Source organism: Corythoichthys intestinalis, chromosome 13 (assembly GCF_030265065.1).
Source record: "Corythoichthys intestinalis isolate RoL2023-P3 chromosome 13, ASM3026506v1, whole genome shotgun sequence".
Taxonomy (NCBI): Eukaryota; Metazoa; Chordata; class Actinopteri; order Syngnathiformes; family Syngnathidae; genus Corythoichthys; species Corythoichthys intestinalis.
The window spans coordinates 17,780,148-17,792,368 of record NC_080407.1 but is presented as its reverse complement, the minus strand read 5'-3'; the positions used below and the strand labels follow the sequence as shown (position 1 = coordinate 17,792,368).

The 12,221-nt window shown below is 39.1% G+C and overlaps 1 protein-coding gene across 3 annotated transcripts in view; it reads left to right on the top strand.

The window, feature by feature from the left end:
• The window catches only part of LOC130929264 (ubiquitin carboxyl-terminal hydrolase 15-like), a 114,892-nt gene that overhangs the window by 70,674 nt on the left and 31,997 nt on the right, over positions 1–12,221 (top strand). For 2 of the 3 annotated variants that reach the window (XM_057856337.1, XM_057856336.1), the window contains 14 exons: positions 316–422; positions 492–606; positions 735–779; positions 840–979; positions 1,052–1,123; positions 1,191–1,245; positions 6,711–6,874; positions 7,165–7,209; positions 7,287–7,341; positions 10,180–10,316; positions 10,384–10,437; positions 10,556–10,616; positions 10,846–10,897; positions 10,969–11,934. In XM_057856337.1, coding sequence (XP_057712320.1) covers positions 316–422; positions 492–606; positions 735–779; positions 840–979; positions 1,052–1,123; positions 1,191–1,245; positions 6,711–6,874; positions 7,165–7,209; positions 7,287–7,341; positions 10,180–10,316; positions 10,384–10,437; positions 10,556–10,616; positions 10,846–10,897; positions 10,969–10,987 — 1,121 coding nt within the window. In that variant the 3' untranslated portion in view covers positions 10,988–11,934. Of the gene's footprint in view, positions 1–315; positions 423–491; positions 607–734; positions 780–839; positions 980–1,051; positions 1,124–1,190; positions 1,246–6,710; positions 6,875–7,164; positions 7,210–7,286; positions 7,342–10,179; positions 10,317–10,383; positions 10,438–10,555; positions 10,617–10,845; positions 10,898–10,968; positions 11,935–12,221 lie in introns of those variants that run through there. The other variant, XR_009066847.1, reaches the window with a different exon arrangement.

The following is a 12,221-nucleotide window of genomic DNA, read 5'->3' as shown; positions in this document are numbered from 1 at the left end:
AAGACCAACATAAGCCAATTTTTTGGTTTGAGCTAATGTTTTTTAATGTATTCATAATTTGGTTTATAGGTATATTTTGATATTTTTTGTGTGAATATGTGTTTGAAGCATTTGTTAAGAGCAAGCAACATTTTTAGCATTTAAGCTAGTGGACTTTTTCTATGTAAGTTAGACAATTGTTTTTGTCTTTTGTTGTACTTAGATCCTCATTAATTTTTTTATACCATTACTAACATAATCGATAGCTGCAGCCCTAGCGTAGATGCACTTTTACGATAGCTTACGACAATGCAGGTTAACGCCCTTGTTCTTCAGAATCCATCCGCGGCCTGTCCGTTTGCACCGAGGCGTCGGGAATGCCTCGGAAGTGCCAAATCATCGCTATCTCCAAGGCGTCCAGGCGGAAAATGGCAGGGTCGCAGGTGGTCGTCGTGAAAAGTCTCGATTAAAAACTGATGAGCAAAGAAATAAGATTTTCTTTGTCTTTACAGGTGGACGTCGAGAACGAGTGCTTAGACGTTTATCCAAGGCAACAAGTGAGAGTGACCGTGACGACGGTTCCAAGCTACTGCGGGATTGCTCGGAATGGAACCTACGTGGCTCCAGGTAGGAGAGTAAATTTCGTTGTAATTGAATTCATCAGGGAAAGAAACTAGAGTGCCAGAAGTCAAGCTAGAAGTGTCCTTTCGGCACTGCAAGTGACGAATGACAATGAATTGTGTCTCCCACCGCAGACTGCTCATGGAGGGATTTAAGAAGACAAGTCCCTGAATGCATTAGTGAGTCCACCTCAAATGTCCCATTTGTGTTAGTCCCCCGTTACTAAGAATGTCTCGCAGCTGGTAGGATCTCACATGACGTCAACCTGGAGAAAAAGCAGATACGCGTCTCCGTGAAGGATGCGCCGGAAGGTCGAGACTACCTCGTTCGACTGTGCCGCAATGATTTTATCTGCACGAGCACTGGGGCTAACGCTCTGGTAAGGCAATGGACAAGCATTCACAATCGAGTACTCGTGTCATTTCAAGTTTTACCTTTGTTGTCCTTTCAGATTAACAAGGACCAACTACAAAAAAGTGTCGTTCTTTCCTTCTCCAGACTTTTGCCATGCTTGTGCATCGAGGTAAAATCTGTCGAGCGCTCTAATCGTTTTCGTGGTGATTAACCAGAGGTTTATAATTACCGTACAGGGATGGTCCGCAGTGATTGACGCCCCTCGGGTGCAAGTCTGCCCTTTCAAAGACCGTGAGTCACTTTTAATTGCCGTCTATTCAACCACTTATAGTGAAACTACATGTATCACAAGTCTCACCATAATAATCAGCATTGAAATATAGTTGTATAGTAGGAAAACATGTTCACTCACAATGTCCTTCAAGACAATACATTTATAAATCTATTGAAATATTCCTTAAATATAAATAAATATACACATATATATATATATATATATATTAGGGCTGTCAAACGATTAAAATTTTTAATCGAGTTAATTACAGCTTAAAAATTAATCGCAATTAATCGCAATTCAAACCATCTATAAAATATGCCATATTTTTCTGTGAATTATATATATATTCTGTAAAATAAATTGTTGGAATGGAAAGATAAGACACAAGATGGATATATACATTCAACATACGGTACATAAGGACTGTAGTGGGCATTTCACTCTACTGTCATTTAAATCTGTCTATGCTGTCCTCACTCCGAAGCGTCTACTTTTTCCAAAGCTAGACAGCTAGTGAACGACACCTTTATAATCAGACTTCTTCCTTTTTCATCTGATTTATTAATAAAATGGCCTCAAACCATTGTCCTCTTTAGACCGTCTTAAAACAACCAAAAAAAAGTACACAAGCGTTGCATTAGCAACAACGTTAGCTTAGCACGCTATACAGGTTAACTAAACATAAACAAAAAGCGTCTCATACAAAAAAGTATAACATTTCGCTTACTAACATAATATGTACATTCTTTACAACAACCATACTTACGGACAAATCTTGTCCAAGGATCATATAAGCACAACAGAGACGTCGTGCAGCCATATTGAACTGGCAAGAAATCAATAAACCATGTCGCAAAGCGACCACAAGAGTTCGCTGTTAGGCAGCACAAAAAGCCTTGCTTTAAAACTTACCAAAAGGCAGAATACTGTCTGAGCGGGACATGTGCGTTAATTGCGTCAAATATTTTAACGTGATTAATTTAAAAAATTAATTACTGCGCGTTAACGCGTTAATTTTGACAGCCCTAATATATATATATACATACATACATACACACACAACTGACTAAAAACACAACAAAACACAGAAAAAAAAATAAAAGAAAGCAAGAAACACAAAAGCACACAGTTCAATAGTACAATAGATAGCATTGATAGTATAATGAGCAAAAAGTGAAATGAAATATTAACTAACTAAATTTAACGAAATAAAAGGGAAGAGACTGCGAGGACAAAGAGTGGTATTTGCAAAATTAATTTTGCCACGTGGAAAAAAAATGTCACATGGCAAAACCAATTTTGCTACATGGCAAAAAAATGCCACATGGCCAAAAAAAAAAATGCTACATGGCAAAATCCATTTTGCCACACGGCAAAAAAAATGCCACATACCAAAATCCGATTTTGCCACATGGCGAAATCCATTTTGCCACATACAAAAAAAATGCCACATGGCAAAAAAAAAAAAAAGCCACATAGCAAAATCAATTTTGTCACATGGCAAAAAAAAAAAAAAAATGCCACATGGCAAAATCCATTTTGCCTCATGGCCAAAAAAAGTGCCACATGGCGCAATACAGTTTGCAAAAAAACAGGTGTCAAAATTCATTTTGCACATGGCAAAAAAAATGCCATAAGGCAAAATCCATTTTGCCACATTGCATAAAAAGTCCACATGGCAAAATCCATTTTGCAACGTACCAAAAAATTGCTACATGGCAAAATCCATTTTGCCACATCACCAAAAAAATATTACAGGGAAAAATCCATTTTGCCACGTGACAAAAAAAAAAAATGCCACATGGAAATATGCATTTTGCCACATGGAAATATGCATTTTGCCACATGACAAATACCACTTTGGGTTCTCGGCCCTGCTGGTGTCAGGGCTTTTAGTCGCTTTCTTGGGAGATTGTAAGTCCATCCAGGTCGTCTTTCAAGGGGAGAATTTCATCCTCTCAAGCCTAAAATGAGTCAGAACCTGTTTGAGCCAACTATTATATGATGGGGGATGTGCATGTTTCCACTTAAATAAAATAAAACGTCCCGCTAGTTGGGTAGTGAATGCGATTACATGGCGTATTGGTGCAGATAAAATGGGTGATCGTGGAGGAAAACCAGGAGATTGGGACATGACCGAAACAAATGCGAATGATCGGCAGGTGATTGTTTACATCTATTGCAGCTGTCAATGATAGTGGGGTAAATTTTTGAGAGACGAGCATTGGTGTAATGTACTCTAAAAACTACTTTGCACTGCAATAGACGGCGTCTGGCACAGATGGAATAAGAATGGACCAGTTTACAATTCTGCTTCCAACCACTGTCCAATATTGCAGTCCCGATCTCATCCTCCCACTTCTGCTTTAAAGAACGAGTTTATAGAGGGCTGTGACAATCTGAGGAATTATAGATTAACGAGATGGTTTGTCGATGGGCATGGTCTCGGCTCAGCACAGAATCAATCAAAGAAGTTGGTGGCTGATTGGGAAAATTTGGATAAGTAGGTTGAACGAAGTGCCTAATTTGTAAAAACCTGCAGAAGTAAGATTGAGATTGCTGAATTTCTTCACTAGCTCCTCGAAATTTATGAAGCGGCCATCATCGTGTAGATCTCGAATATTTTCAGGCCTCTCTTGTGCCAGGTCACAAAGGTGAAGTCGAAGTTGGATGGAGGAAATAAGTGATTTTTTGCTATCGGTGCAAGAATTGAAGGACCCACCAGACCATAGTAGTCTAAATATTGACTGGATGTACTAGAGTACTCCATTTAAATGATCTGAATATTGTTAAATATGCTAGAATACTTCATTGAAGTGAAAAAATACTTGTAAATTCCTCAAATATTATATAAATGTTCAAATATTAATTTAGAATGATCTGAGTAAAAAAAAATCTTTACAATTGCATTTAGAGCTGCAACGATTAATCGATTAACTTGAGTAATTCAATTCGAAAAAAGCTTCGAATTAAATTTTGCCGCTTTGAGTATTTGTTCAATTTAAGTGGCGTTGTAATGGTTTGTTTTGAAAGTGTTTACATTATTATTTTTTTTTATTGATTGGGTGGATGCACTACCCTCTATTGGCAACAGTAAATATGATAAACTCATTTAACATGGTTGAATCCAGCTGCTCCCTGTTAAGACCAACATAAGATATGTTTGTTTTCTTGCATTCAGAATCTGGTTCATAGGAATATTTAGCCGTGTTTTTGAGGGAATGTGTTTTTGTTAAAAGCATTGTAAAAAAAAAAAAAAAAAAACTTAGCATTTTGTAGCATTTAAGCTAGCGGACTTTTGCTTTGCAAGTTAACCTATTGTTCTTTTGCTGTACTTGCAGTAGGTCCTCATTAATTATTATTTTTTTTATACAATTTGAGGCTAAGCTCAGGTATTTAAAAATTTTTATGTTCCTAATCCGATTACTCGATGATTAAAACTTGGGGTGTGCCATCTTAGGGACCCCACGATTCGATTCGATTACGATTCAGGGTACTACGATTCGATTATTGAATGATGATCATGGTATTGACGATCACGGTTATCACGATTATCACGATTATCGATGCATCATACATTACTAATTAATAAAGTAGCCAAACAAATTTATGTCCATTTCAAAATTTGCACAGAATGAATTACAAATTTTCTGTAAACAAAGTGTCTTTAGAAATAAGACTTATTTAACCAATATACTTTGTTTTCACAGATTTCTGTACTACAGTATATGTTTGGAGTGTTACCGCTGTACTTAATCATGGTTTTACACGTTCTGCATACGAAATACACGTTAGCGAATTAGCTAATTAGCTTAGCGCTCGGCTCCAACAACAACAATAAAGGCTAAACCGTACAAGAAGGTTCGTGTACTCACGTCTTATAGACGCACACGGGTCTTAGCAAAACACTCAGGACATTTTTTAATTGACATGACTTGAAATTACTGCTGGACAACTGAAAGACAATGCGCAACGAACTATCTCTCTTCCCCTCTTGCACTAAAAACTAACTTGCGCACAGAAGCGCGACCGCCAGATCCCTGCCTGTCTCATACACAAATTTATTTTCCAGCCCTTTGAAAAGGAGTAAATTTCTCGCTCAGTCACTGGCAGCATCCATCATAACATTGTGCATGTGTCTGTTAAAGGTGTCTGGTAGACGTGTCTTGAATTTCTTTCCGCTACGAGCGGCTGTCATGAAGTTATTAGGGAAAATCATCGTTTTTGAACCTTTATGAATGGTAATCGAATCGTCACGTTTCGACTCGCGATGCACCTAATAATCAATTTTTTGGAACTCCCTTAATTCAAACTAACTAGTTCATAGATTAACCGACTACTAAAATAATCGATAACTGCAGCCCTAATTGTATTATACTTAAACGTGAAATACAATTGGAGCGCAGGTAGTTGTAAATAATACAATGCTTGTTTTCAGTTGTATTTACCGTAATTTTCGGACTATAGGCCGCTACTTTTTTCCCCTCATTTTAAATCTTGCGGTAAGTCCAGTGCGGCTTAATTGTTGATTTATTTGGGTTAATAGGTAACACATGCCTCCTAGCATGCATTGCAGCACTACTGATGGAATAGCAATCAGAATTTATGTTCTGTGCTCTCTTCAGTTACTGTTCCACTTGTTTCATTAATTGCTAGTTATGGTTTTTGGGAACACTTTCTTTGACAGCGGTCTCATAAGACTGTCATAAGACCCCCATAATTATGACATGACAATATCATGGACATTACTGAAAGCTTATGACAGATGCCATTAAGTGTCATCCAGCAAATTATACCACTAACTCCATTTATGTCCAGCTCGGGTCTTTAACATCCATACAAAAGTGAGTTTTTTTTGCCGGATGACACAAATGACATTTGTCATTAGCATTCATTCATGCTCATGGAAGTGTCATGTCATAATTATGATAGTCTTATGACAGTCTTAGGGTGCCTTTTTAAATAGTGTCACCAAATTCCATAACTAGCAATGGATGAAACAACTAGAACAGTAACTGAAGAAACAATTGTCACAGAACATGAAAGTTGACTGTTATTTACATCTGTATCACTGCAATGCATGCTAGGAGGCATGTTGAACGACAACAGGTGGCAGCAGAGGTTGAAGCTTCTTGAAGAAATGAATCTTTGCAGCCAATTGGTTCAAAGCTTCATGGTGGTTCATTTGGTCTGATGACAGTCTTATGATGCCGCTGTCAAATAAAGTGTTACCGGTTGATATATTTGGGTTTAAATATCCCACAGTGAGGCTGCAGTTTATAGTCCAGTGCAACTTATCTATGAACAAATCCCGTTTTTATGTCAAATTTGGTGGGTGGCAGCTTATAGTCGGGTGCGTCTTATAGTGCAAAAATTACTGTAACTTGACTGCTCAAATTGCTTCATTTATCAATGTCCCATGGAAACAAGTTGGAGCACAACTCAGGGAAAAATCGATCAATATGAAGGATTTGTGTAGGTGTGGAGGAAATGTGGGATGGGATCCGTTTCGATTCGCTTGAGGAGACGCTTTCGTGGGAAGCCGCCTGCCCGCTCCCGGTCCAGGTCATGCTGTGCCAGCGGGAAAAAGACGGCGACTGCTCAAATCTGGACGGAAGCTGGCGAAACGTCAGCCGAGGAGAGGTGATGACTCATCAAAAATTGCCTTTCATTCATTTACTCAGTGTAAGTCTGCGATGACTCAGGATTTTATTACGCTGTGCTGACATGTTATCAGTTTCTGAGTCATATTTCCCATCTCTTTACTCTTTATCCCAGATATCAATTACAGCATTTTGCAATTAGATTAAGTTGTAAGCATTCTGACCGTGTCATTTAGCTGTAAATTTAAAACCTTAGTGCCTTAGCAGTTAGAGTACTTTGCACATGGAATGTTTGGTTTCACTCAAACAATGTCAAATATTGCTTTTCAGATCACATACGCGAAAGTGGACCCTCACCCTCAATTGTGCATGAAGGTTAAAATTCATATAAATTCTAAAAAGGATTGTTTTTTTTTTGTTTTTTTTGGTAACTGGATTATTTGTATTTTCAGTTCACTACAGGCAACCACTCTTGGATTAGGTGTCCTTTTGTCAGGAGATTTCAAGGTACAACTTTTCTGAGTTGTAAAAGTGTTATCCGGATTCATGCTAAAGCTATAGCCGGGGGTGAAAGTGGGCCGGAACGGTGCTTTAATCCCAAAAATATGACGGCATCTGTCTAAATCCCATGTTAAAAAAAAACAAAAACAAAACTGCCAGGCTGCCACACACGCATCTCATCTCCAAGAAGGAAAAAAAATCTACCGACGTCAGATTTTTTTGGCACAAATGTTAACAAAAAGCGCCTGTGTAACGTAATCCGGTTTCATCGATTTCGACTCGAGTCGATGTGAGCATGCGCGCAGCAAACCACCCTGGACTCAGTTGTCCTTTCAATTGGCTGAAAGACTGACATGTAATCAGTATGGTTAGTTAGCTCTGATTTGTTCAAATGCTTTCTGGAACAGCAAAAAATGGGGGAAAAAAACAAGCTTTTTGAATCCTGTTGCTTATAGTCTTGTGTGGTTTATTTGTTAATTTATTTGGGTTAATAGATAACACATGCCTCCTAGCATGCATTGCAGCGCTACAGATGTAATAGCAATCAAAATTCATGTTCTGTGCTAATTATTTCTTCAGTTACTGTTCCAGTTGTTTCATTAATTGCCAGTTATGGCATTTGGCAACACTTTCTTTTACAGCGGTCTCAAAAGACTGTTATAAAAAGTCATAATTATGACATGACACTATCATGGGCATTACTGAATGCTTATGACAGATGTCATTAAGTGTCATCCAGCAAATTATGTTACTGACTCTGTTTATGTCCTGCTCGGATGTTTTACATCCGTTCAAAAAGTGAGATAATTTGCAGGAAGACTACAAATGACATCTGTCATAAGCATTCATTAATGCTTATGACAGTGTCATGTCATAATTATGATTGTTTAAAGACAGTCTTATGGCACCACTGTCAAAAAAAGTGTTACCAAATACTATAACTAGCAAATAATGAAACAAATAGAACAGTAACTGGAGAAATAATTACCCCAGAACATGAATTTTGATTGTCAATTGTTACGCTGCAATGCATGCTAGGAGGCATGTTGGAGAACAACAGTGTTGACAGCAGGTGGCAGCAGAAGTTGAGAGTCTTCCCCAAAGGAGCAGTGATGGCCAAATGAAGCTTCTTGAAGCAATTGTTCATGGTGGTTCATTTGGTCTTATGACAGTCGTATGATGCCGCTGTCAAATAAAGTGTTACCGGTTAATGTCTTTTGGTGTCAATATCCCATAATACAGTGAGGACAGCTGCGGCTTATACAGTGGGGCAAATAAGTATTTAGTCAACCACTAATTGTGCAAGTTCTCCCACTTGAAAATATTAGAGAGGCCTGTAATTGTCAACAGGCCTCAATCTCAACCATGAGAGACAGATTGTGGACCCCCCCAAAAATCACATTATTTGATTTTTAAAGAATTTATTTGCAAATCATGGTGGAAAATAAGTATTTGGTCAATATCAAAAGTTCATCTCAATACTTTGTTATGTGCCCTTTGTTGGCAATAACGGAGGCCAAACGTTTTCTGTAACTCTTCACAAGCTTTTCACACACTGTTGCTGGTACTTTGGCCCACTCCTCCATGCAGATCTCCTCTAGAGCAGTGATGTTTTGGGGCTGTCGTTGGGCAACACGGACTTCCAACTCCCTCCACAGAATTTTTATGGGGTTGAGATCTAGAGACTGGCTAGGCCACTCCAGGACCTTGAAATACTTCTTACGAAGTTACTCCTGTGTTGTCCTGGCTGTGTGTTTGGGATCAGTTCCATGCTGAAAGACCCAGCGTCGTTTCATCTTCAATGCCCTTGCTGATGGAAGGAGATTTTCACTCAAAATCTCTCGATACATGGCCCCATTCATTTTTTCCTCTACACAGATCAGTCGTCCTGGTCCCTTTGCAGAAAAACAGCCCCAAAGCATGAGGTTTCCACCCCCATGCTTCACAGTGGGTATGGTGTTCTTCGGATGCAATTCAGTATTCTTTCTCCCTCAAACACGAGAACCTGTGTTTCTACCAAAAAGTTCTATTTTGGTTTCATCTGACCATAACACATTCTCCCAGTCCTCTTCTGGATCATCCAAATGCTCTCTAGCGAACCGCAGACAGGCGTGGACGTGTAATGGCTTCAGCAGGGGGACACGTCTGGCAGTGCAGGATTTGAGTCCCTGGCAGCACATTGTGTTACTGATAGTAGCCTTTGTTACTGTGGTCCTAGCTCTCTGTAGGTCATTCAGTTGGTCCCCCCATGTGATTCTGGGATTTTTGCTCACCATTCTTGTTATCATTTTGACGCCACGGGGTGAAGAGGGTGTTGAAAGTCCGTGTTGCCCAACGACAGCCCCAAAACATCACTGGTCTAGAGGAGATCTGCATGGAGGAATTGGTCAAAATACCAGCAACAGTGTGTGAAAAGCTTGTGAAGAGTTACAGAAAACGTTTGGCCTCCGTTATTGCCAACAAAGGGTACATAACAAAGTATTGAGATGAACTTTTGTTATTCACCAAATACTTTTTTTCCACCATGATTTGCAAATTCATTAAAAATCAAACAATGTGATTTTCTGTTTTTTTCCCACATTCTGTCTCTCATGGTTGAGGTTTACCCATATTGACAATTACAGGCCTCTCTAATATTTTCAAGTGGGAGAACATGCACAATTCTTGGTTGACGAAATACTTATTTGCCCCACTGTAACCTGATGACTTGAATTGACTAGACTTGCCCACAACAGGAAAGACTCGGGAATTGCTTGTGACTCTTGCAATTGTCCATAAGTACTTGTTTTTGTTTCAAGTGAAACGGTTTACTTGCATTTTCTTAAGTGAACTACTTCTTTCTAGTATGGGATGTGACCTTGACGCAGCAGGTGGCGACGCTAACGTCGCAAATCAACGCCGTGTTCTACATTAGCGCGTGTACGCTATCCCATAGTTCTGCTGTGTGTCACACGACAGGGATGCACACGACTCTTCCCGTGGTAAGATTTAAAGTGAGTTTCCTCATATCTATGAATAACCATGGCAATCGTGATGTCTTTTTGTCAGGGGGAGCGCGTGTCCGTTAGCTTCAATTTGAAAGACGCTAACGCTTGTCTACAGGTAGGTTTTTAATCATTGTTAATTTTCATCGGTTAGTTTTTTTTTTTAACTTTAGTTTTTATTTGGGAGGAGTTTAAAGTATGTTTTTAAAAAAAAAATTTGTGGTTATAATATACAGGTTCGAAGGAGCGACGTGAAGTACGCTGCTACAGTCCTACACTGTTTCACCGAGCGACCGAGTAAGCAGGTTCAAATTTTGGAATTTTGATGAGATTTCGACACTTTCTGGATGCAATTTGAAACTAAATATATCCAAAATGATTGAATATACGCCCACCTCAGACACTTTCACATTAAAGATAGGATTAAATTAAAAATAAAATTGCAGTTTGGAAGCAGATCTCATTTCATTGTAATTGTCGAATTGTCTTACATCGTTGTATCTATTCTGGACACTTCCTGTTGTAGTAAATCAGAGGACAAAGCACAGGACGATGCAGTTCAAAGGAAAAGCCATCAAGTGAGTCGTACGCCCCCCCCACCCCCCCCCCCACCCTCTTAAATCTTGAACTTTTGGTTTTTCTTTGACAGATTCAACCCTCGTTTATGACTGACTGAACAATAATAAAGTGAAAGAATGTCAATTTCCTGCTGAACTGTTGTGTTACTCCTTTAATAACAAGAAAATTCTAGGAATCCAAACAAGACAGTCAACATTATTTAACATTACCACAAGGAAATAAACAAGAATAAACAGTGTTCTGTTTTGTTACAACTATTAAATGCCAGAATTATTTCCTTAAAGTGTATGTACAGTATGATACTTCCTCATTCAATGTTAGTTATACAGTTATGGACAAAAGTTTACATACACTTGTGAAGAACATAATGTCATGGCTCTCTTGAGTTTCCAGTTATTTCTACAACTCTGATTTTTCTCCAATAGAGTGATTGGAACAGATACTTCATTGTCACAAAAAACATTCATGAAGTTAGGTTTTTATGACTTTATTATGGGTTAACAGAAAAAGTGATCAAATCTGCTGGGTCAAAAATATACATACATGGATCTGAAAAAGCGAATCATTGACTTGAACAAGTCAGGAAAGTCACTTGGAGCCATTTCAAAGCAGCTGCAGGTCCCAAGAGCAACAGTGCAAACAATTGTAAGTATAAAGTGCATGGCACTGTTTTGTCACTGCCACGATCAGGAAGAAAATGCAAGCTATCACCTGCTGCTGAGAGAAAATTGGTCAGGAGGGTGAAGATTCAACCGAAAATCACCAAAAAGCAGATCTGCCAAGAATTAGAAGCTGCTGGAACACAGGTGTCAGTGTCCACAGTCAAGCGTGTTTTGCATCTCCATGGACTGAGAGGCTGCCGTGCAAGAAGGAAGCCCTTGCTCCAAAAGAGGCACCTTAAGGCTCGACTGAAGTTTGCTGCTGATCACATGGACAAAGATAAGACCTTCTGGAGGAAAGTTCTGTGGTCAGACGAAACAAAAAATCGAGCTGTTTGGCCACAATGCCCAGCAATATGTTTGGAGGAGAAAAGGTGAGGCCTTTAACCCCAAGTACACCATGCCTACCATCAAGCACGGTGGTGGTAGTATTGTGCTGTGGGGCTGTTTTGCTACCAATGGAACTGGTGCTTTACAGAGAGTAAATGGGATAATGAAGAAGGAGGATTACCTTCAAATTCTTCAAGATAACCCAATGTCATCAGCCCGAAGATTGGGTCTTGGGCGCAGTTGGATGTTCCAACAGGACAATGACCCCAAACACACATCAAAAGTGGTAATGGAATGGCTAAATCAGGCTAGAATTAAGGTTTTCGAATGGCCT